This window comes from Ambystoma mexicanum, chromosome 3p, assembly GCF_040938575.1.
Source record: "Ambystoma mexicanum isolate Mex_15411 chromosome 3p, UKY_AmexF1_1, whole genome shotgun sequence".
NCBI classification, from domain to species: domain Eukaryota; kingdom Metazoa; phylum Chordata; class Amphibia; order Caudata; family Ambystomatidae; genus Ambystoma; species Ambystoma mexicanum.
The window spans coordinates 1,216,580,006-1,216,606,452 of NC_090925.1; the positions used below are offsets into that span (position 1 = coordinate 1,216,580,006).

The 26,447-nt window shown below is 46.7% G+C and overlaps 1 protein-coding gene across 2 annotated transcripts in view; it reads right to left on the bottom strand.

Moving 5' to 3' along the window:
- Nucleotides 1-26,447, bottom strand: part of ADAMTS2 (ADAM metallopeptidase with thrombospondin type 1 motif 2) — a 2,237,498-nt gene that overhangs the window by 1,073,841 nt on the left and 1,137,210 nt on the right. For both annotated transcript variants that reach the window (XM_069652661.1, XM_069652662.1), the window contains exon 5: nt 10,103-10,186. In XM_069652661.1, the coding sequence (XP_069508762.1) occupies nt 10,103-10,186 (84 nt within the window). The remainder of the gene's footprint in view (nt 1-10,102; nt 10,187-26,447) is intronic.

Genomic DNA, 26,447 nt, shown 5'->3' on the forward strand with positions numbered 1-26,447 from the left:
TCTTACTACACTACACACAACTGGCACCACCTTATCTTACACACAATACTGTCCCTGCACTCTCCGATAACACTGCTACTGTCTCCTCAGTAATCCAAACTCTGCCTGGCCTCTTGGTTCACCACTGCTTCACCAGACCTCAGCCGAACACCTACCTAACTCCTCTGTCTCCTCTTTCTCCATGCGCTGGTGCGTTTAATTTCCAACTGGGTTTGAGGATGTATGTGCCTATCCAGCTACACCGCAGCCCCATCTCACTTTAGGTTTTGGGGTTGGTAGGTCTGTTTTTGGGTGGCTCATATATGGCATTTCCTATACGGCTAAAATGGTTATGCTCTTTTTTCTTGCAATGCTCCCAGGTGTTGTCCCTTAGCCCCTTTGAGTCAGCCAACTGTCCCATATGGCCTGAAAAATCCACAAGCAAAGTCGTCAGGCTTATTGTGCTTTATAGAATTTTGAAATGAATTCTTCATGGACACTGGGACAATTCAGACTAATGCGGTCCCTATGACACTCAAGACCTCCATATGAGCTCCTTCCACCCTAGCCCAGGTGGCCGTATCCCCCCACAACGTCCCAGATGTATCCTAAAGCAAGATAAACCATACTGTCTTCGTTGTCGCTATTCTGGGAGGAAAACCTAAAGGCTGTGGCCCTCTCTGTCTAACTCCCTCAGGGAATTTCTCTCCCTTTAGTCAGCAGACTGGTTTCACCAGGGTTTCTCCACCGTTTCCTTCCCCCTCTCTTTCTCTCTCTCTTTCTGCCTCTATTTCTCGGTTTATACCTACATCATCTCTCCTCAATCTTCCTTGTCTCCCTCTCTCTTTCTTCCTACATCTCTTTCATTCTCCTCTGACTTCTATCCCTTCCCTCTCCTTCTGTCTGCTCTCCTCTCCTTCTCCTCTACTCACTCTTTGACAACCCTTGATCTACCTTCACCTCCCTCCTTGTCCCTCTATCTTTCAACTCTCTTCCTCTACCTACACCCTTCTCCTGTCACTGCTTCCCCTCAGTCACCTGTTTACTACTGTCTCCTGATCTTACACACTCTCTCCATGTACCTCCCCAATACCTTCCTCCTTCCCCCCCACTCTCCTCTACTAAAATCTTCTCTATCACTTACACTCACTGCCACACCCTCTCTAAATCCCCCACACTTCTAGCCCTCTCGCTCGATCTCTCTTTCTCTCTTTCACTCACCTTTTACACCCCCTTCTTACTACACTACACACAACTGGCACCACCTTATCTTACACACAATACTGTCCCTGCACTCTCCGATAACACTGCTACTGTCTCCTCAGTAATCCAAACTCTGCCTGGCCTCTTGGTTCACCACTGCTTCACCAGACCTCAGCCGAACACCTACCTAACTCCTCTGTCTCCTCTTTCTCCATGCGCTGGTGCGTTTAATTTCCAACTGGGTTTGAGGATGTATGTGCCTATCCAGCTACACCGCAGCCCCATCTCACTTTAGGTTTTGGGGTTGGTAGGTCTGTTTTTGGGTGGCTCATCTCTGTTGGGCAGGAAAAATATAGCCCATGGGGGTCATTCCGAGGTTGGAGGAAAGGGATTACCGGCGCCTGTAACCTTACCTCCGTATTCCGAGTTCCCTTTGCGGGTCCCTCTTTACCTCCTGCTTTTAGCAGGAGTAAATTACGGGACCCGCAAAGTGACCTTGGAGTGACCTTGGAGTAAATTACGGCACCGTAATTTACAGTGTCGTAATTACCTCCTTCCCCATTCCCATTGAGCCCTATGGGGGCAGAAATGGGGATGGGGAAGGGCTATGGTGAATGGGGAATTACCGGTCCATCCAACCTTGGAGTGCACCGGTAATTACTCCATTCACCATGCCGGTATTCCATGGAGTAAATAGCTCCATGGTTGCCAACCATGGAGCTATTTACTCCATGGTGTAGTCCTAACTCGGAATGAGGGCCCATGTCTGTTCTCGATTCCATTCTCCTGGTTCGAATCCAGGTTTTCTTGGTTGCACCCAGGTATATTGTGGGAGATGCTGTTCTGAAAAAGACAAAGCGAACAATGGCCAGAGAGAGGCTGACAGGCACTGTGGCAGGGGAAGTGGTACTCTCAGAGATATACAATGCACACTCAAGGGCGGTAGGACATGGCTGCCCCCAACTCTCTCGCTCTGCCTCCAGGGTAGGAATAGCTCTAGTATACCCAGTTGTAGATTATCTATCCCAGGACGAGAGGGGTCCTTGTTTCCTGAACAGGGTCATGATCCTGATCCTGTCACACAACCATCCTGTTAACTGCAGAGTAAGCTCCTCTGACATCTCCATTGACCCCTCTCACTCTGATCACTCCAGTGTTCAATGTAACATATCGGCCCCTCCACCCTCTAATCTTTCTATCCTCTCTTCAATGACTAAGAGAAAATTCCAGCAGGACAGTTTTGCCCCTTACACTGACTATGTAAGGAGGTTTCTCCTGTCTCTCCCGCCTTTTCATGCCTCTTACATTGACCGTACTTTTTTGAACTTTCACTTTGCACTTATGGCTACCTTTGACCAACACTATCCTGCCTGCGTGTTCACACCTTCCCCACCTCAGCCCTGAATCACATCTTGAGATTCAGACCTGCAAAAACAAACATGCGCCATAACCTATGATGCAAGTGGAAATCATGGACCCATACCCTACTCATAGCCCAAATAAATTCCATTAATGCCTTTACCTCTCCACTGGGCTGTGTCAAATCCTCCTACTTCACAAACCGAATCCCCCCCCCCCTCGCAACCACCCCAGCAAACTTTCATGCAAATATGCATTGCCTCATCCCTTTATGCTAATCACTATGCACACTACATTTTCTCTAAAATGTCAAATTTGTGACACCCACAGCCCTCCTCTCTGGCCATCCCCTACCCTCCATCTGCCCATCACCTCTCTTCCTTAAACATTCTACTCTCGACTATGTCTCCCCTGTCTCTCCTATCAAATTAGCAGCCATACTACGCAGCACCAACCCATCTTGCACTCGTTTTGACCCATTTGCTCCCAAAGTAGTCAAAGACGTGGGGCCTCATTACGAGAACGGAGGTAATGAAAAAAGGAAGGCGAAATGGTAATAGCAGCATCGTTAACGGGTCTGGGGCATTCCGACCCAACAACCCGCCAATACCGGCACCGCCCATACTGTGCCCCCTTATACCGGCATGTGCCCGTACACACGCCCCTTCTGGGAGCAAATACCGCCATGCCGGTAATAGGAGGATATCACAACCCACGCAGACATGCAAATACTGGCATCCCGAAGGCAGTAATCAGGGGCTGCACGATGCTGGCCATACAGGCATCGCGGACCACCTGCAAACAGCAATCAGCAATCGAGCCAACTGCCACAGGTGCACACAATTACCACAGGTGGACTCAATGTGGTCAGGGCCAGTATAAAAGGAGTACACCGACACACCACACCCCTTCCTACACCAAAATGCTACCACTAGCTGTTGCAATAATGGCGCTGAAGGACATGCCTATACTGCTACAACTACAGCAACAACAGCAACTACAACAACAACAACAGCAGCAACAACAGGCAGCACAGAGGAGACGCAGGAGGAGAAGGAGGGTAAGACAGGCCCAGCAATTACCATCAGTGCAGCCAGTAGTCCCTCGTAGGCAGCCGCCAATCCCTCGCATCAGACCCAGTCCATTCAATCTAACCCCTGATCAGATCCACACCCTGTACCGGGTGGAACGGACACCATCACCACCATAGTGGACATGATGGGCAACGACATTGCCAGCCTCATAGAAATACACACTGCCATCCCCCGCTATTAAAGGTGGTTCTGTGCTCCACTTCCTGGCCGCAGGCACCTACCAGCACACAGTGGGCCAGCTGCATGGCATTTCTCAACCACTATTTTCACACATGCTGACCCAAGTGCTGGATGCCCTTCTGAAGCACGCTAGCACACACATATCCTTACCACGGACTGCCCAGGAGATAGCCGACACCAAAGTAGGCTTCCATGCACTGGCAGGCATGCCCAATTGTGTTGGTGCCCTGGACTGCAGCCATGTCGAATTGGTTGTCCCCCATGCCGTAGAGGCGGTGTACTGCAATCGCAAGCAATACCACTCCATCAATGTGCAGATGGTATGTGACTCCAGCAAGATCATCACACATTGCTGCACCCGATTTCCCGGATCAACACATGATGCCATGGTGCTGCACAACTCCACGCTACCCTGTCACAAGGAGCGACATGCTGGACCACGTGCCTGGCTGCTTGGTGAGTTGCGTGAGTGGGCCATGGCAGTGCATTGGGGTAGGGATGTGTTGCGATGCATACCCCACCTGGGTGGGAAAGGGGGGGATGCATACCCCTCCTGGGTGCGAATGGGGGGGATGCATACCCCACCCAGATGGGAATGGGGGGATGCATACCCCACCTGGGTGGGAATGGACGGTGAGTGGAGAATGCACGCAGAACTAGTGACACCTGACCTGAAACCCCCAGCCCCAAAAGGACACATCATTGGCACACATCTGACCATTAACGCATATCAATGACCACATGTAAGACGCACAACCTGACCACCATGTGTATATCAAGCAATGCATGACTAAACAGGATTGCAACTGTGCCAATGTGGCTACTGTGTCCATGCACAGTGTAGTATACACAGCATAAATGGGAGGCTAAACATTGTCATACAACCACAGTACATCCCCCTCAGCACGCATCATTTCACCCTGCATCATCTATTGAACGCCATCCAGACTACCACACCTCAGAGCAGTAAAGTATGCATCTAGATGACATTCATGCATACGTACAGGGACATGTGCATGTCCACACCAAATAGCTGCGGCCATGACTGTGATTCATGAAGGTAGCAGCTCAGAGTGACACACACCTATTTTTATTTGCTTGCAGGTGATGGAGGATATCCCTTGAGGCCGTGGCTACTTACCCCTGTGCGGAATCCGCAGAACAGCCATGAAGAGGAGTACAATCGGGTACACACCCATAACAGTGTTGTGATTGAGCAGACGTTTGGCCTGTTGAAGGCGCGGTTCCGCTGCCTAAGCAGGTCTGGTAGAGCACTCCTTTATAGGACTGAGAAGGTGGCAAAGATCACCATGGCCTGTGTCATGCGGCACAACATGTGCGTCCGGAGAAATGTACCACTGCCACCTGACATTGAGATGCATGCACCGGATAAGGATGGAGATGGAGGTGAAGCAGCACCCCTGCCAGTACGTGATGCACAGGATGGCCATGCAGTACGCCAATCACTGATTCACGAATACTTCTGGACCACAGGGACTTTGACAGACATGTGTCAGTGACACACGGGGTCCATGTGGACATGCACACAGGGTATGTTTGGATTTGGGCACTGAACACCGTCATACAATAAATGGATACACACCAAATCACCAATGTCCAGCCATTATGTTTTTTCTCACAACGGGTGTATTGGATCAAAGTGCAAAAATGTGAAACCCCCCCAACCCTCCAGTTAACTCCCCAACCCTTCCAGTTAACTCCCCAACCCCCCCCCAGTGAACTTCAAACCCCCCAATTAACTCCACCAAATGCTCCCATTCACCCCCAACCATGTGTCCGACTCCTATTGTACGCCCACACTAATTGCAGGACTTTTTGCTGTCCGGGGGCAGCATTTCAGTGTGCCATACACTCCTTCTGGTAGGACGCACAGGGCTGGTGGGGACTGAGGAAGCGGGTGTGGTGGCTGATGAGGAGTCGGTGGCAGGTTTGACGCCTGCTGCAAGGCGTGGCCGCTGCATGTGGAGCAGGATGGATGTAAGTACCTGTGTTATTGCCTCCAGACAGTCCCTCATCAGCACTGCCGATGCATTCACTGCGGTTGTGTTGGCAGTAATAGCGGCAGTGGTCCCCGCTGTGGCAGTGGCTATTTCCCGCCTGGTGTCCTCGCCATCTGCAATGTATTGCCGCAGGAGCTCCACCATGGACTCCTGTCGGGCCTCCACCCTCGCCAGACATGACTCGAGGGCGTTGGTGGGAGCAGGAGTGGTGGGTGGTGCACTCACGGGGCCTGCATTTTCAGCGCTGTCCTCCTCGAAGGGGCTCAGGTCCAAATCATGCAGACAGGGATCAGGGGGTGGACACGGGGCATGGGGTGGGTGGACATGTCACTTCCGTGACTCCCTCCTGGTCCACATTCTCCTCCAAGTCATATTCAGTGGTGGCCAGTGCTTGTAGGGACTCCCCTTTCACTGGTGTGGGTTTGGGCTGCTGGGTCTCGAGTGTTTCAAGCACACTGGCAGTAGGTGTTGTCAGCTGTGTCTCAGCTGTGTCAGGCACACTGGCTGTAGGTGTGGCCTGGTTGGCTGCCCTGGAGGTGGTGGTGGCGGTTGGTAGCCCTTTTCTGTGTGCGGGAAGTGGATGCCCTCGTGGTGGTGTCTTAGATGGCATCTTCTCCATCGGTGCTTGGGGGGGTAGAAGAAATGCAGGGCATCAGTGATGGTGTTACATGGCAGAAGCATACTATGGTGCTGTTCATTATTCATTAAATCATGCATTCATGTCTTACAGGTGTGTCACACAGGGTAGTCTGAGGGGTCATTTTGGCATTTGCTGCATGGCAGGTGGCATGCCGTTGATTTGGGGTTTGTGTGATGTATTACATGGGCACAGTCCATGTGTGTTGGCTGTGTGTTGGTTTTGGGATTGGCACTCAGCATGCATTTCTGTCTGGCAGGGTTTGGCCCGGCATCTGGACTTGTATGTGTTCATGTGGGTGTTGGGACATGCATTGCCTTGCCTAGACTCTCTTCCGCATCACTTGTGCTACGCCACACAGGGATCTGCAGGGTCACTCACCTCCTTCTGGTGATGATGCCGCACCTGTCTCCATCTCCTCAAATCCCTTGATGGTCTCTGGATTAATGAAGGTGCTTGCAGTCTCCTCCCAGGTGGTCATTTTGGCAGGAGAGTGGGGACCCCCGCCTGTGGCCATGGCCTCCATCCTGTTGCTTGCCATGATGTTACGGACCCTCAAGCATATGTCGTCCCACCTCTTCCTGCAGTCCTTGACACTACGTGGGGTGGTTCCTACAGCCAACACCTTGAGGGCTACCTCCTGCCAGATGACCTTCTTCTGCTGCTGCACCTCACGCTTGAGGTTCTGAGATTTTATGACATCTGCATGTGCAGCAAGGGTGTCCGCTAGCATATTTAATTCAGCTTCGGAAACCGCTGTTTCCGCAGCCGGGGGGGTGGTCCTCCGGGTTGCCTTGGACATTATGGAAGTATTGGCACAGAGCTCTCCAGGTAACAACTGGTGGTTTGGGAGGATTGCAAGGGATTGTGTTTTTAAAGATGGCCGCCGGCCCATTTCCCGTTCCAATGTGATGACGTTATTTCTGGGTCCTTTATTACGAGCCCGGTATTAGCACGTTGGTGTTACCGGGTTGGTATTTAGGGGTTCCTCCTAGGCGCTGGCGGTATCGGCTGGTCCCGTGATGGTGCTATCGGGGGGTTGGAGGGCCTTTTGCGGCATGCCAGTATGGCCATTACCGGCATGGGGGTTCGCGCGTGCTTGCGCACTCGTAATCACCCGCTATTAGCGGCGTCATACGAGCACGTACCCGCTCGTTCCGTCATGCCAGTAATGACCCCGTTTTTACAGCGCTACTCGTAATGAGGCCCCTAGTGTCAATTAGCCACCCTTATCTCTAAACTCTTTCTCTGCTTGACTCTTCCCTGCCTCCTTCAAATCTGGAACCGTCCTAACCTATTGCGGAAACCCTCTGCTGGCACAAATTTCCCAGCAAACTATTGCCATGTTTCCCACCCTTCCCGATTATTTAAAGATCCTTCAATTGGATCATTAAGCAGCTTGAGTATAATTGCCTTGGGGATCCACTTCAATATGTCTTCTGTAGTGAACACTTCGCTGAGATCGCACTCATAATTTTCTCCAACTGTCTCTCTGATGTACGCCACTCCAAACTCTCTTCTGTAATCATCCTTTAGGACCACTCTGCTGCATTCAACACTGTCAACCACTCCTTTTCCTGGATTTCAAATCTGCTCTTGACTGGATTGCCTGGATTGCCTTCTACCTGAAAGGTTGATTCTTTAAAATCCGCTGCCAATTTCAATCAAAGCCAGCACCACTGAGCTCTCTTCAAAGATCAGCTTAAACTTCATTTACTTGCTAAAGAGGGATCTCCCCATGCCCTCTGCCCCATCCTCCCTAACTGACCACACCACTTCCTCCAGTGACGCTTAATAATGTAATTTTGTATGTTTATATAGTTCTCTTCTTTAATTTGAAGCACTTGCCCCTGAGCTTCATGTTACTCTCTCAAGTCACCTGCTTCTTGTATGTTTTCTATGTCCCACTTTTTTGACACTATCATAAACTCGCTCACCACTTGTACTCCTCTTTGTGCTAGTGTACAGGCACCCTTCAGGGAATGCCTCTGCAAATTGTAAATGTGTTGCTGCAAGTCATTTCTGATCGAAATTGACATCCCGGCCACCAAATAAATACAAAACACAAAAATACAAATGCTGCCAATTATGTCATACGCTTGATCAGAATACTCAGAGCATATCCCGCACATTTACACCTGGCATGACTTCGGCCAATAGATGGATGAATGTCAACAGTCTGAAATGAATGTTAGTAACACAGAAGTACTGCTATGTGATCAACTCAAATCAATGTTGGGTCATTCTATCTAGTTATGTGCACTGGGTATGCCACCCCCACCAATTCCCCAGGCTCCCAATTTGGGCATCATCAATGACAATCAATTAACATTCAGACCATCAATGTAAAGTGTTACTCAGGCATGGTTTGCTCATCTCCACTTTTCATGCAGGCTTCTCCACCTCTTTTCCTTTAGCCACCAAGCTATGCTTGGGAATGCATATATCTCCTCACAATTAGATTACTGTAATTCAATAGGAATGGTACTTCCTAAGAAGGACTCCTGTAAATTACAGATTCTTCAGAATATGACTGTGAATTATTCTAAAACATTCCTTAAATATCCCACATCACCCCAGCTCTTCCCCAGGTGTACTGGCTACCCATTGCCCTCAGAATAAAAATGAAGGCTCTGTGTTTTGTACAAAGAGCCTTCCAACAAACAACACATAGGGCCTCATTACGACCCAGGCGGATTTCGCGGTGCTAAATGCACCGCGAAGCATGGCGGAAAGCCGCCGATAGCGCCATGGGGGTTGGCGGATTTACCGCCCCATTCCGACCTCGGCGGAGCGGTAAATCCCCAATCCCCATTCTGCCCTTCCCCATTCCCATTTTTGCCCCATAGGGTATAATGGGAGTGGGGAAGGAGTTAATTACGCCACCGTAAAATACGGTGGCGTAATTAACAACGAGGTCCCGTAGCGCCATGGTTTTCTCCGGCTGGTAAAACCAGGCGGAGAAAACCTCCATGGCGCTACGGGAACTCGTAGTATGGCGGAGAGGTACGCCATGCACTACGCTGGCGTAATACCCTCTCCGCCAGGGTCCTAATGAGGCCCATAGATTCTTGACTGGCAGCTTTGCACACTATGCCTCTCAGAGAAACCGCCACTGCTTCAGTCATCATCTTTTGGTTATACAAAAAACCTGGCACAATCAGATTACAACTAATTCAGAATTCAATAGGAACTTCCCAAGAAGGGCTCCTGTAAATTACATATTATTCAGAATACCTGCCAAAAAAGCACTTTGGAATTATCTTCCACAATACATTCAAAACATAGACAACCATCTTAATGAAAAGGATGCATAATTCTCCAGCCAGTGTTGAGCTCTTCATGTTCTACTTTTGGAACAGTATCTACATTGCTTTGCTGTCCTTTGTGGGAATATTGTTGTGTTATAAATGCAAATTACATATATCACACGATACTGAAACTCCTTTTAAACATGAGCACAATAAAACATGAAAACATTTGCATCATGGCTATGAGGCAATCGCAGTCTGGAAAGCAGCCACAGTTTGACAGATGACATTAACTCTGTTTAGGACCAAGAAACCAAAGGAATATTATTAAACATTGTTTGTTTCAGGTTAATATTAGAAATAAAAATGGTTACTTACTTTGCCATAACTAAGCATGATTATCCTCACCAATACCACATTGATGTGTGCACCCAAAGATTCGTCATGGTAGATTTCATTAACCTGTAACACAGAGGTGATTTTGTATAGTTAAAATAGAATGTTTTGAAAAGTCATTTATATACTATATTGTATAGTGTTACATAAACAAATATAAATTGTGAACAATAAAAATATCATTCATATACATCAGACAACCCTACCATCACCAATGTTAAAGAGGATTACAAATAAATCACCACACATTCTAACAAACAATACTACTCCTTGTTGTTTATGCAAATAAAGTGCATTTTCCCAGTTCATTATGTACTTCATTTTGTTTCTCCGTGCACTGATAGTTAATCATGTCATTTTGCATTTGGGAGTATTAAAGATGCACACTACCTAAAGAGCCCATAAAAACAGCAAATCCCTCACCTGTGATGGTCATCTGTTTGGATGCCGCACCATGTAAGTGAGTGGTCCATATACATGTATATATCTACCTAAAATGCTGCAATAACCCTTGCTCAGTAAGCCGTAGAATACTTCTATTCTTGGGAAAGTCTAGAACATGTGGTCCAACTATCCCCTTTCCTATTGATACTATCGACAAGCTATGTGTCATGACTGTGCCACTGGAGCAGCAATTGACACCCATTGTGGAATATTTGGGACTCATTCATCACCATAATCCTCCCCAGACAATGCCTATTCATATTTTTGTCTTTATTTTCCATTTGCAAGACTTTGATACTTTCTTATTTAGTTGGATTTGTTTATTGGATATTTGTAAGGAGCCTATACAGCAAATGGTGTTCCAAGGCACCAAACTACATATCCCATAATGAACCTGTGGCAGCTCTCATTCCCTGGCTATTCCTCTGCAGCCTTAGAACTACAATCTGCAAAGGCCTTAGAGATCAGTGCTGCTTTCTCCTTCCCAGGACCAAAGAGGGAGGAGTCAGATTATAGATGTGCTGCTCCAGTTGCTGCTAATGAGCCTGCTTCAGCACATGGCAGGTCAGTATTTAAGCAGATGCCTCCAGGAGCACAGGGCTCGTGCAGTGAGTTCACTCCCAGCCCCTTGATCCTTGGATTTCTGCTGTGTCCTGTCGATGTCGGGTCCTGCTCCTGTTCCAGTGCCCTGTGATCTCTGCCTTGAAGTCCTGCTACTATGCCTGCACTCCACTGCCTTCTGCCCTGCACCTTTGTGCTTTCTGCACTGCAGCCCTGCTCTCCTGATTGCAGTCATCTGTTCCCTGTCTGCAGCCCCTAGCTCTCTACCACCAATTATCCTGTTTCCTGCCTGCAGTTACATCTTCTGTGCCCATAGTCTGTGTTACCTGACTTTAGCTTGCTAGATTCCAGTCCTGAGTTTCCTTGTTATCTGTCTGCAGTCCTGCCCTTGTTATTCCAGTCCATAGAGACAGTTCCTTGTTACCAGTCTGCAGTTCATTCCTTGTTTTCCTAGTACAGAGTTTCAGTCCTGAGTTTTCTTGTTTCTGGTCTATAGTTCAGTTTGCTGTTCCTTGATTCCGGTCCTTAGTTTCTAGTCTACCGTTCCAGTCTCCTGTACCATTGCACCACTTAGATTATTTTCTTCTTGCTGTACTTCTTTTATTCCTGGCCTCTGTCCTGAACCTTACTTACTTTGACGTCCTAATCATCCCTGGATATCTATGTTACTGTTCACTTGTACTTGTGTAATTCCTTTGTTCTGAGTTGGGCTGCTGGCATTCCCAGCAAGCAATCTCTGCCCCTTTCCTTGGTTACGTTTCAGTATTGTATCTTGTACCATATTGTTAATAGTGTGCTGGTTCCTGCTTCAGGAGGCCGTCATTGTTCAGTTCCTGCTGGACCCGTACAGGCTTCAGTCTTCTGAGTACTGTTTCCCTGTTTGTGCCTTAGGGTCCAGACACCCACTCCTGCTGCGCCTTTCCATGAGCATTCAGAGTGGGGCCCTGTAACAGTAACCAGCTCAGAAGGCTAGAATTTCACCAGAACCTAACGTGTTTGTCTTGGTTGTATTCCCTGCCCCTTTCCGTTCACTGCCTTTCTTGCCCGTCTGTAGCTATTGCCTAACCTTTCTTGTCTGCAGGACTCCTTACACTCCTGTCTCTTGTGCACTTTTCTCCCCTCAGCTTTGTGGGCACGTCCCCGCCCGCAAGCCCCTGACACTATGTCTTTTTATTCACTGGTGGGATGCAAATATTTCCCACTAATCGGCATGAGTGACCAAGCCCAGCAAGGAAAGCGGCCAAGCCCAGCAAGGAATTCCCCAAGGGTAGTTCCAGCAGTTTCTCTACCAGAGAGAACTGTTTCAAAATATTTTTATAATTGAATTAAATGGTCCATTTTACAGAACACCTTTTGTGACTAAATAGCAAAATGGCAAAAAATTCTGGCCACAATTCTGGCCAACTCCTAAATCAGTTATGTAGCTTCACGCATGAAAAGATTCAATAGATGCCAGGTCAGGAACAGAACACAAGAGCAATATCCAACACATTCTGCCAATGTAAGAATTGATTTTCATGCTGGTTGTGCAAATGAATACCAATACTGCCACTCTAACACCATAGTTATGTTCGGTTCCCAATAATGCCAGGTTTTCAATTGTAACTACACACTCATGTAAGCTCTAACAATGACAGTATTGCCACTGTATGAGCACACTCATGTTGGCTATGCACTCAGGTTGCCTGTTCCCATTAATGCCAGTATGAACGGTGTAAGACTACACTCATGCTAGGTGTGCCCAATAATTTCAGTATTGCCACTGTAGTAACACACACATTGGCTGTGCCCAATAATGACAACAATACCACTCTAAGAACACGCTGATGTTGGCTGTGCCCAATAATGCCAGTATATCCACGGAAGAATGCAGCTATGCTGCTTTACCCAATAATGCCAGTCTGACAACCATAAGAAGGTGGTGTAATGCTGACTGTGCCAATATGTGGTAGTATTGCCACTGAAAAAGCTCACTTATTTTGCTGTGCCAAATTACATTTTTACTACTGTAAGAAAACTCATGTTGGCTGTGCCAAATAATGCCAGCACTGCCACTGTAATGTTCAACATTCCTGATAATGCAAGTATTGCCACTGCAATACATTGATTGTTGCCACTGCCCAACATTGCCAATATTGACACTTTAACAACACATTCCTATTTTCTGTGACAATGCCAGTATTGCCCCTCTAAAAACACACTTAAGTTGGCTCTGCCCAATAATGCCAGTATTGCAATTTAACGACCACACTCATGTTGGTTGTGCCCAATAATCTCAGTATTGCCAGTGTAAGAATACAGTTATGTTGCTCTGGCCAACAATGCCTGTACCGCCACCATGAAAAGACACCAGTGCTGGCTGTGCCAATATTGTCACTATAAAAATCACTCATGTTGGCTGTGCCTAATAACACCAGTATTGCCCTCATAAGAAGATGTTGTCATGATGGGTGACAATACATCCCAGTATTGCTTCATAACAAAGTCCAAACTATGCCAGGATTGCCATAAAAAACTCAGCCAGTACCTCTACTCCACCACACTCCTGACCACTCTCCAAATGCACTGTTCCCTGTAATAAGTGGACCCCTACCCCGGGCCACACATACCTACACAGTGCATGCAATGTATGCGCATGCACACAGACACACAACTGCTCAACCTATACACACAGCCCCTTGTATGCACACATACACATATGCATAAATATGGACATATTACATTTACTTTACTTACATGCTTTGCTGGTCAACTCAGGACTCCACACCACAACCACCACCCCAGAATGACCCACACACTCTGACAGCACAAAGCAAGAAGCAGGGGGTGGTGTCAATGTACACCTTGCCTCTTGTTCCTGGACATAAACCAGTGCCAGGGATTCTGTGCCTGTGAAAGGCCTTTTGCACAGGCATGCACCAAAGGACCCCAAACACCAAAGGACCCCAAACTGCATGCCCAATTGGCCGTGCGAGGCTTAGGAAGCAAAATGGACCAGCCTTGTATTCACCATTGGGTATATGCGCGCTCAGTACTGAATGCAAAGGAGAATCTACATTACCACTCAATATCGGCTGGCCCGGGAGGGCTCCTGCACTTGAGCTAGTATACAGGAGGTAACTTGCCTTTGTCCATTTTCCCCTTAAATCAGTCTTATAACCGTGAACCTGCCATAAGATTTGATGAACCTGAGAAACATACCCCTTATACCTTGTAAATCTTAAAATTTCAAAGCGAGCCAGGAAGGCACCTATTTGAGATTGATGTTCAATAACAACACTGCATTAATGCAAATATTACATGAAGCCAATTTTGCTTTTTTTCGAGGGCACTCAACAATGCTTCAAATAAAAGACTGTATGACTGTTTCATATTTAATACGATGTCCTGATCCGTTGGTTCGGAATTTCAGATTATTAATGCGAACTAACCAACTTCCGGTGAAATCTTCCTTTGGTCATCAATGGAAGATCATGGAAAAAGATAGATATTGCCATATGTGCCTGAACGTTGATGAACTAGAAACTGTGAGGCATGTATTAACCCCCTGTCCTGAAAGACAAACACATTATATGATGTATTATGGTTGCTTCGTTCATAACATGGAATTTGTACAATCAGAGGAATTCTGGACATGGTGCTTGAATGTGCAATCATAGGCTGTACACATAGCTTTAATATAGAGTATGGAAAACAGTTCCGCCTAATAATGAAAGCTTTTAACATATATGTGATGGATTTGTAATAATGCTCTAAGGAAATGTATAGTAGTTTTTAAGTATTGTATGGTTAATTGATAATTGTATTATAATATGAATGAGTATTTATCTTTTCTGTCTTTTTAGCAATCAACTAATTTAACAAAGTAAGTATGAATGTAAAAGTTGTACAGTTTTATGAACTAAAAACAACTTAATAAATAAATAAATGACTGTCTAATATTGCAGATGATATCCAAACTGCTTTACAATGGTTAAAAATTGAAGGTAAATTAGGATTAACTTTAATGGGTGTCTGTGAGTTGAGTTCCAGCACATGTAGATTGCCTGATTCTGGGCAGATCTATTAAGTTAAAGAATGGTGTCTCAAATATACCTCCTCTATGTAGGTGATATACTCTCTGATGAAAGCCTATTGCAGGAGCCAAGCACAAGATTCTGATAATCAGAAGGCCCCCACTCCCTCCTGCTTGCATAGTCTTCAAAGGACTGTCCCTGGTGATATGATTCAACTTTCTTGCCCAGAGAATTGAAGTAAGGAAAGCATTTGCTTTAAGCCCACTAATAAAAGTAGCATATTTTGCCTATCTATTAAATGGATCTTTATGCTCTCTAAAAGGGACCTGTAGTTTACAGTCAATTCAGCCTGACACTTAATCCCTAAGGAGCTAATTTTTCTGTGGCAGGTGCATGTTTACACTTTTGTGTAAATGGGTCTCTGTCACCAAATTTTCTGAATTTGCATGGTGGAGGGCAAAGGGGGAGGGCAAATAGGCGGTGTACATGCTTGTACGCTGTCATTTTGCACTCCACTGTGCAAATTGAGGAAATGCTGCCTGTCAAGCAGCGCATACAATTGATTCTTATGGAGCTCAGAGGAATCCCCAGCTTTTGAGCCGGCATGAAAATCCATGCCAGTGCAAATTCTGGATTATCAGAGAGAAAGGAAGCGGTGGAAATGTAAGTTTCCTTCCGCACCTCCTCTCTGCCACACAAATCAATGAAAATGGGCCATGAAGGCTTTTACGCCATTCATTTACATTACAGGCTCAATGAAATTGAACTCTGAATTATTTTTTATATAAATCACGCTATTGGGCAGAATGGTTACGTCGAGATCAGGACGGGCTCTCTTTTTGGGGAATTAGTTTCATAGCCATCTAAAAGAGGAGACCTGTCTCATCTCCTCAGGGCCGTATTGACATTAATCAATGTAGGTGCTTCAAAAAGTGCTATATCTCCTGCACAAACATTAATCTTGGGAAACAGTTGAGGCACAAAGCCTGCTACTTCTGTAGCATCACAAATAGAGAGTGAATGGTACAATTACAATTACAAAGTGCAGGGAGAAGAGAGGGGAAGGGAGGGTGGGAGGTAAGTGCTGGAGTGTCCGTGCTCATAGGTGAGCAACAGATGTAAGTGTAGGAAGTGTTATGGAGTGAACAGCTGCAGTAAATAGGTAAGTGCAGGCCTACAGTGACACAGGTCAGTGGGGGGCAAGGCAAGTGCTGTGGGCGGGTGGAGGCTGAAGGCGATTGGGTGTGGGAGGCCAGGGCCCCAAAGGACACATAAAGGCCCTGGTCACCAATCTCAGCAACTGTAGGTTTAGCAGCGGAGGGAAGAAGGGAAGGAGGAGGTGAAAAGGAAAGTCTGGAGGAGCTCCCAGAATTTGAGGAGATCCGGTTCAAGATGAAGAAGATGGGGATGCTGTTCCATAGGAGGGAGCAATCTGAGGAAAGAGAACGACCACAGGCACTCTGTTTAGTGAAACGCTTGACGCATAGAGAGCTGGTACCAGAGGAACATAGAAGTCTAGAGGGAGAATATTTAGTAAGAGCAAGTTGCAGATAGTGAGGTCTCTGGCCGCAGACAGCCTTATGAATGATGCAGATGGATTTGAATTTGTTCCTTGCAGCAACCGGGAGCCAGTGAAGAGTTTTTAGGGCAGGAGAGATGCAAGGATAAATCTTGCTGCCCTATTCTGGATTAGCTGAAGGTGTTGTAGGGAGGAAAAGTGTAGATTAAAGAGAAGGCTAGTGCCGTAGTGTAGCTTAGAGAGAACCAGGGCTCTGGTGACATTGAGCTTCTGAAGGAAAGTGAGAAAAGGAAGAATTCCTTTGAGATGGAAGAGTTGAAAGTGGGACTTCTGTCAATGTCCTTAATGTGAGGGAGGAAGGAGAGAGAGGAGTTGAAGATAACTCCAATGTTTCTGGCTTATGAAGAAGGAGAAGGGGGTGAGCCCATAGATGATAGCCAGAGTGAGGGGAAGAAAGGGAGAGCAGGGATCCCAATAGGAAGGATCTCAGTCTTGCTGGCATTGAGGCAGAGATTGTTGAAAGTGCACCAGCACTGGATGGCAGATAGGCAGTCCGGGATGATGGAAGAAGTAAGAGGGTCATTAGGAAGTTTGAAGAAGAGTTGTGTGTCATCTGTTTAGCACTGGAAGTTGGGGGAGACGGTGGAGATGAGGAGTGCCAGTGGAGCAAGGTAAGTGTTAAAGAGCCAGGGGGAGAGGTTGGATCCCTGTGGGGCACCACAGGTAGAGAAAAAAGTAACAATGGAGACGGTGCCCAGAATGACCTGGGACGAATGGTTACATAGGAAGTAGGTCAGCCAGTACAGTGCCCGCTCAGAGATATCCAGGGAATCATGTAGCCGTTTTATGAGGATGGAGTGCTTGGCCGTGTCAAAGCAGAGGAGAGGTCAAGTAGAATGAGGACAGCTGGAGAGTTAGAATCCAGAGATGCGAGCAGTTCTTCGCGGTTGTTCAGACGAGCAGTTTCCATGCCTCTCGAGGCTCGGAATCCGGATTGATGATCATGGAGACCACCAACAAGGTCAGTGTGTGAAGTAATTTTGCGAGGGCCAGCTTCTACAGGAGTTTCCCGACGAAGGGGGTGATAGAAATAGGGCAATAGTTGGCTGGACAATTGGTGTCGGCTGAGGTTTTTTCAGGAGGGAGCACACAAGGGAGTGCTTGTGAGAGGAGGGGAAAGATAAAGTGGCAAAAGAGTGGTTGCAGAAATAATCAAGTGCCGGGGCAAGCGAGCCAATGTTGACCTTAATGGTTCTGGAGGAGCAAGGGGAAACCTGTTTGGAGAAGACCTTCATGAAGCGGACAACTGTGGTGATCTCATCAGGTGTGAAGAGGAAAAGGAGGAGAGAGAGGAAGAAGGAGGGTGCGAGGCTGTAGGAGGCAAGGGAGCGGAGATGGGGTAGGGGGCAGAGATGCAAGGGTGCTCAGGATTTTCCTGAGTTTTAGTAGTAAAGTGTCTGGCCAATGCATTGCAGAGGGTTTGGGAGGGGAGGGGAGGGGTGAGGAGGAAACTGCGGAAGGATTGGCTAGTTCCCTGCAGATTTTAAAGAATTCAGCCGTGTTGTTGGATGCACCAGAGACCCACGCCTGGATGTGGACCCTTTTCTTGGCATGGATGGAACATCTGTATTGCCTTTGGAGTAGGCAACAGGCCAGTTTATCAGAGAGTGGGCCAGAGGTCTGTCACTTCCATTCCACAGCTCTGCACCTGCGTTTCAGGGCTGAAAGTTCAGAGTCGCACAAGGACTTAGGTTTAGAGGCAGGTTTCAGACGGATCCTCATGACTGGGGCAAGAATGTCCAGAGTGTTGGTAATGGCCAGATGGAGGTTGCTGAGAGCAGAGTCAGTGGTAGAGTCTGTGGTGGTGGGCGGAGGGGAGGATGAAGGTGATGTGAAGGCAGCAGTTGACACTCGTTTAATCAGACAGATGTTTGTGAATGAGGTTGGCAGGGCTTGAGTAGGTGCAGTCGGAGGGCCGTGGTGACCCAGGTCAGAGGAAAGGAAAGAGTGGTCTGACCAGGAGAGAGGGGTGATCAGTGGGGAGGAGAGTGAACGATCAGAGTGGATGAGGGCGTCCAGAGTGTGTACAGCCGAGTGGGTTGGGCCAGAAGGGAGAATGGAGAGGGATAGCAACATGCAGAGGTCAAGGAAGAGAGTGGATGCCATGCTGGAGGAATCCAGATGGATGTTGAAATCACCCAAGAGAAGGAGTTTAGAGGTGGTTGAGAGGTGAGAGGAGCAGAAATCAGCCCATTCAGAGAGGAACATGGTGGTAGAGTCGAGGGCCAGTAGATAGTGGCAATGGTCAGCGAGGAGGAGGGAGAGATGACCAACTTGCAAATCAGGCTCTCAAAGTACGAATAAGTCTGGGTGGGAAGGGACCCACTCAGGGTAAATCAAGGCAACCCCACCGCCAGCATGGTTAGGGTGGAGCTTGGAAATGATCTTGCAGTCATCAGGGATAAGGTAGTCAAAAGGAGTGACTGAGCTGACGTTGAACCACGTCTCGGTAAGAGTGAGGAAGAGGAAGTCAAGTCTTCAAGAAGGAGGAAGATGTTGGTTGCAGAGTAAGCAGTATACCAGTTGGAGGTGGAGTGAGCGGGGAAGAAGCAGAAGTGGGAAGGAAGTTAATGGGGGCCGGCAGGTGCCGGTCAAAGAGGAGGAGGTTGGGTTGCGGGCCCTGAACCAAGATAGTGCTAGTGTGGTATGATTTCTGTTTAGTGACATTTTCTTCTGATTGAAGCCTTTTTGTGTCATTTTGTCTATTAGATTAATTGTATTTTTGAAATTCAAAATGTCTCCATTTTGGCTTAACTTAAACATTCCCTTTTGGTAAGCCATCAAGCTAATGTTGAAGAATATGGGGATTCGAATCTGGCCTGTGATGTTTATTTTACAAGAACTTAATCTTTAAATCCCTAACAATTACCGCCCTATCACAACAGTTACCGTCATACTCAAAATACTTAACAGAGCTGCATACCTGCAAATGCAAAAATCCCTTTAAACTAACAACCTCCTTGGCCTACGCCAATCTGGTTTCCGCCCAGGTCACGGTACAGAATTGGCTCTCCTGGACTTAAAAATCCAAATGGAAGAGCTTAAAGACAAGGGCAAGCTCACCATCCTCCTTTTGCTAAACCATTCTGTGGCCTTTGACTTGGTGGACCACAAAATCCTTTACCAACACCTATTCTCAGCTGCCTACTTCTCCAACAAAGCGATCGCCTGGATTGAGTCCTTCCTATCTAACCGAACAATGTTTTTTTTTTTCACCTCTGCAGCTGCCCAAATAGCTCCAGTCACCTGCAGAGTTCCCCAGGGCTCCTGTGTCTCCCCGACACTTTACAACATATTTACTAAATGACACCCAGATCCTCCTGCCCATTTCAGACAACTACAACACTGATTCCACCGCCCTCAACAAAATCTATCAGACCATCTCTGGGAATCTCTTTGTAACCTCTGCGCCCTGATACCCTCGGGTCTGGTGCGCAATACAAATAAATAAACAAACAATCCAGTCATGGATGGCTCAACATGCGCTCTCCCCAAATGACGAGAAAACAGAGCTGCTCCTCATCGGTTCACGAACTAGTCTAAACAAACTTGACAACGACTTCAAATCCTTTGCCATTGACGGTAACATTATTCCGGTCTCAAAAGAAGTAAAAACGTGGGGAGTTTATCTGGACTCCTCGCTTTCCCTAACGAGACATGTAAACGGCATTGCCACTGAATCAGCATGCACCTCAAAACGCATTAACGCCAGCAGACTTTTCCTGACCCCTGAAAGTTGCATCACGATTGGCAGAGCCCTCATTCTTTGCAGAATAGACTATTGTAATGCCCTATTCGCAGGCTCAACCATTAGGAACATACAGAAAATTACAGATCATGCAGAGTAACACACTAAAAGCAGCTCTAAACATCGTAAAAAAAAGAGCATATATCTCCGGCAAGGCGGAAGGCCCACTGGCTAACAGTTTGCAAATGCACCTTGTTTAAAACTCTGTCACTAATGCACAAATGCTTGTCAAACACAGCCCTGCAGACCTAGCAAGGTTTCCCACTCGCATCTCCTACCCATGCCCAGATTTAAGCTTCGAAATGCAGGGGGCAGCAGCTTCCCAGTCCTGGCCGCAGAACACTGGAACGCTCTTCTGCTCTCCTTAAGATCGGAAATCTTCCTTCTGGTCCTTCTGCAAAGGCCTCAAAACATGGCTTTTCATGCAAGAGCCCTAACCTTATGAAACGACCTCGCTTCTCCAAGTCTGTTTAACTCTCATATGTTATATTTCATTAAGTTTCATTATTCCTGTCTGTACCCTGCTTAAGCTGTTTCTAGCACCCAGTTGCCCTCGGGTTTGGTGTGCTTTACAAATGTCAAAATAAATAAATAAATAAATCTGCTTTATATTATTTCCTGCAATTTCTCCCCTGGTAAAAAAGAAAAGAAAGGAAGCTCTGTCAAATCAAGTGGCTAATAACTGGTTTGGAAACTGGCGGCAGGACAGTCTAACGCGGGAACGTACACAAAAAGACCAAATGCAAACATTTCTGCCAGCGGTAGATCGTTCACTTCACGCAGCTTTATAATGAGAAACTGCCAGGATTGGGAAGGATTTGTTCACTGATTTTAAAAGGGTGATGCCAACTGCATCCACAAATTACCTCAGAAGAGATTAAAAACCTAGATTGTGTTGAGCATTTTAGAAATGCTTCAGCCTAGTTGGTTTGCCTGTTGATTTATGGAACCTTGCTCTTGACCAACCTACTTAAAGAAGAAATGATGGTGAGTGTTTTACTGCGAACACAGAACACTGATGACATAGTTCTCCTTTTCAAGAGGGGGACACAGCAAATACAACCTGCTATGAACCCGTTTCCCTCTGTTCCAGGATGCTTTGCAGCACCTGAGACAGAGTTCAAGATGGGAGACAGCTGCGACTATTAGGCGGCAGGCAGTTCGACAAGGAGGCTGGACAGCCAGCTGCAGGCTGGCCTACACGTTGGCTCAGGGTCAAGAATCATTGTCTCTGTGCTGGTTGGCAGATCTGGAACGCTGGGCGAAGTGTCTCGTACGACTTTAGTGACTGCAGCGTGACAACAGTCAGTGGGGCAGTCGGTCACGTGTTGAGGGCTCGACTGCCTTGAAAATGTCCTTAAAAGATGGACGCTGGTTGATGCTTGTGTGGCACTCCTCCTAGCTTCTTCGTAGGGCTTGTGGCATCCTTAGAAGGCAGACAGCCGAAAGCTAAGGATAGTGTTTGCAAGCAACAGCATTGTCCTTTGTTCAGAGACTCTCTGGCAGTTGCCACCCAGAAATTTTGCTGGCAGATTCTAGCAGAGCACGCTGTGTGCTGGCTGGGTACCAGATCTGGAGCTGCTGGATGGGTCCTCTGAGTCCGGTATCTCCCTCTGTTCCCTGTGAGATGTTTAGGGGGGGATCTGGCTTCCCTCTTAGAAATCCTGGCCTTTCTTCACTGGCGGAAGCTGTAAGGTAGACTGTACCTTCAGCCGGGGTCCAATGCTGAGTTCTTCTTTCTTGCTTCTGGTGAAGCCTTCAGATGACCTCCTAAGTGAGGGGCTCAGCTCTCTTTTAAAGCCAAATGGGCCCCAGTGATTGCTGCAGGCTAGGCCTACCTCAAGCAACCAATTTGGGGTCCCCACCAACAATCTTCTGTTATGCGTGAGGTCAGGACCAGAGGGCTTTGCAACAGGAAAGGTAAGAGGTGCCAACATGTATTCCTACGTCCCACCCATCTTCCTGTCTGTTGTAGATCAAAGTGTCTCTCTGGTTAACTGAGCCCTCTGTGGCTTTTGTTCGAAGCGCAGGTCTCCCTTGAAGTTTGTGGTGAGAACAGACTTCTATCTCCCTCAAATCACATACTTCGTCCCTCTGAAAGGGGTCCGCTTTGCAGGGTTTGCCTATGGTGCCTATGGACCCAGATATGCCATTCACTGTCCTTCATACAGATGGGTGGGAGCTAGCTTCAAGGTGACACATTGCATATCAAAGAGGTGTTAGTTTTTCTGCCCCATTGTTAAGTTCTGTGACCAAACCTATTCACAGGCCTGCTTCAATTAACTCTCATAAGTATGCGCCGCCACCACACTGAATTTAGACAATAGAACAGGGTAGTCCATGGAGCCTTGGATATTTAATTAGGCTGGCTATGGGAGGAGGAAAGTGTTGCTGTTTTCCTCTCGATGTTTTCATGCACCCCTCGCTGTTCCCTGTCAAATAAATGTGACAGGTAGGACTGCGCCTGTAGGCTGTGTCCCCAGAACACTGTACTATGTGTTTGGTGTGTGGTAGGGAATTAGAAAATATGTGCGGATTAGCCCGACACATTTTTGGAGGTTGATCTCCCATCATTCCATTTCCTAACAAATCATCAAAAAAAAGTCCAGCCGAGCGCACACTCCCCGTGCGGATGGTCGAATCCCTCACAGGAGCTTCATATGAAAAATCCAAAATGGGCTCCCCTATTATTTCTCTGTAGCGTTACAGATTTATGAGATAGCTATTCAGGCTATGTGGAAGAAAGAAACCTTGATGGCAATAACCTCAAATCTGATGTTATGGTTTTGAGAACCACTAGAACAAAATCGAGATGGTACGTGGCTAGAGGGGAATAACTGGACAGGTACTCTGAAATGGTCTGCATACAATGCCATACAAGTGATCCTTAGAGCCATGGCAAGTTCTGCAATGGATAGAGGTTTTCAAAATATCATGCAGACTACAGTGGCAACCCCTACATAACAAGAGGTGCCAGACCAACCATGAGGAAGATGCCAATATAAAAGGCGGAGCTGGGAGGATAGCTCACGGGCAACGCTCTCGTCTTGGAAGCAAGACAATACACAACAACACACGTTCAAATCCAAGACCCGCACTTAGAAACTGGTTCTCTGGTATTAGGCACATAATGAATAAGCAATTACAATGACTTCCTCCTGCGTCTTAATGCTGTATTGTATTGAATTTGTCATTTATATAGCGCCCTTTCCCCATTTGTATGGCCTCAATGTGCTTTCTGGTTGAAACGACCTTGGTGACTGCAGTCCATGTGTAGGAAGATCTAAGAGTGTAAATTAAGGATTCTTGTGTGCATTTTTGCTGGTTAGTACTTAGGTGGCTGGCTAGGCTCCAGTAAGCAGCCCGGAGGTCAGGCACATCGGTGGGTGCTGTTGGTGGTGCAGGATAGAGTACTAGTGCTAGAGATTCAATTTGTGCCCAGCTAAACCACATTTATTTCATTGGTTGTCGCTGTATACTAATGGCAGAAGTGTTGAGGTACATCATGGTTTCAGTGCGGACGGCTATGTGTGTAGCTAGATCGGAATAGCAAAGCCATAGCTGAATTTTAGGGTGCATGGATGGGTGGCAGTGCCTATGGCCTGTGTCCACAGATGTACTGTAAGTTATACGTGCCGTAGGCTTGGCTGGAGGACGACTGCAGTGTTCTTTTTCTTGAGCCAGTGCGATTGGCTGGTCTAACTATTCATGGTCTCCCTGGAATGAAAGTCTGAGCAGAGGGAGAGTGCCCGGAGGGATGACAGGGTGGGGGTGACAGAAGGACGATAGTTTGTTTCAGTGTGCCTCTGCAAGCGCTACCGGAATCCGTGGGGTATTGGTGAGTAGAGGTGTTGTGTTTGGGATGGAAGAGTTTGTCACGGTGTGCCACTGCGAACACTGCCAGCATCTGTGGGGTTTTGGTGGATAGCAGTGTTGTATTTGGGTCATCGTTCTCTTCAATCGAGAATGTAGGGTGGTGGAGGGTTTCAAGAGGAGGGAGGCAAAAAACATGTTTTGAGGGCCTTTCTGAATGCCAGGTGATTTTCAATATTACAAATGTGCAGGGGTAGGGAGTCCCAGATGATCAGCGTTTCGAGAGAGAAAGAGGATCCGCTGAGTCTGGGGGAGTTGTATTGTGGGACGACTAGGAGAGATGCTGTGCGAGATCTGAGAGTTCTTGAGGGGTGGTCGTGAGTGACTTGGTCTTGAAGGAATTCCAGCCCTGTGTTGTGGGTGGTCCGGTGGGTGATGCACATGGCTTTAAAGGTAGTGCATCGGCCAATAGGGAGCCAATGGAGGACTCTAAGTGTAGGGTTGATTTGTTCTCTGGGAGGTAGGTTAATGAGCAGGTGGGCTGCAACGTTTTGTATTCATTGCAGTTTCCTTAGTTGGAATGCTGGTGCACCCAGGTAACGGCAGTTTTCGTAGTCTAAACAGGAGAGGATGATGGAAATGATGGCGGAGAAACAGTAATGATAGGAGAGGTAAGGTAACATATGCCTTATGATGCATAGGTGGAAGAAACAGGTTCTGGAAACGCACCAATATTAATTCTATCTCATTTTTTCCGCTTTTCCTTTGATCTCTTCAACGTCCAAACCACAATTAGCCAGATGACTGAGTACAAATCCTATTCCCTTGTGGAACTTTTTGATGGCACGTAACCAATTCCAGTCCAGATGTAACTTCAAAATTTAATTTTTTTTTGATGCAGGAATAAATACTTTCCCGGTTCAAACATTGTTGGATCATCTTTAGATAGTAAATACTATGGTGAATTTTCCAAAAAAGTATGCATAGTTGTGAGGCCCAATTCATTACATATTGCTTCAATAGGGGTTGTAGGTGAGACTCCCAATGTGCTATGCCAAAGTTTCCCTTCAAGGAATCTTACTCAGCCCAACTCTGTCCAAAAATATTTCGAGGCTATAAAGGGCACTCAGGACAATACTAGCTTTGAACATTTTAAGAAGGCTCTCCTTAGAATAATCACTTCTGAGATATAAACGATCTTATGGTGTTGAATGTTAATGACTTTGATTATTATATTGTGCACAAATAATTTATGATCAAGCATATTCCCAGATATATATTTCTAACAATTTCGATGGAAGTACCCTCAAGTTTCCATATGAAATCTGTTTTTCCTACCTTTAATTATTATAATAATTATTTTTTTTCTTTTAAATAATGGCTAATTCATTTGTTTGGTAATATTCATACAGTGCAGACATACTATGTTGTAACCAAATAGGGGTGTGATAAAAAATAACAGTATCATCCGCACAGGAAAGTCATCCGATCGGTTGTATTCCAATTCTAGGGCTGGGGGTGGGGTGGTGGCAGCTCTTACAATTCTTAAAAGTAATATCTAAATCTGACACAAAGGGTATAAAGTAAAGGAGGCAAAGTGCACTGCTTTAAGCCACAACCTAGCTTCCCCAATTGGCCGTACAAATTATATCTCGATTGTGCAGAAGTATTTGAGTAAAGAGCTCTGAAAGTGTAGGACTGTCGGATCCAATCACCAGCTTTGGAGTTCAAGCCATAGTTTTCATTTATTAATGGTATCAAATGTGTTAGAATAATCTATATAGCAGAGCTAGAGTGTTTTTCACTTTTCTTGCTTAGAGTCAAGCGAGTCCAATAAGAGGAGCTCCATAAATTTGCTAGCATATTCATACCACACCTAAAGCCAATGTGTTCAATATGTTAAGTTAAATATGTCATTATCTTCTATCCAGGTAATTCTTATTAAGTGAAAATGACAGAAGATTTTTGCCAAGGAATCCACCATAGCCAATAAACGAGAATTTTCTGGCGATTCCATTGGACCCTTTTTATGGAAAGGCACTAGAATGGATCTATGCCAACTCTCAGGGATTGTTCCGGTCCTGATCATCTGATTAAATAATTTCTCAATCATTATTGCCCACCCACTTTTTTTTATAAACCACCCCAGCCAATTAGTCAGGACCT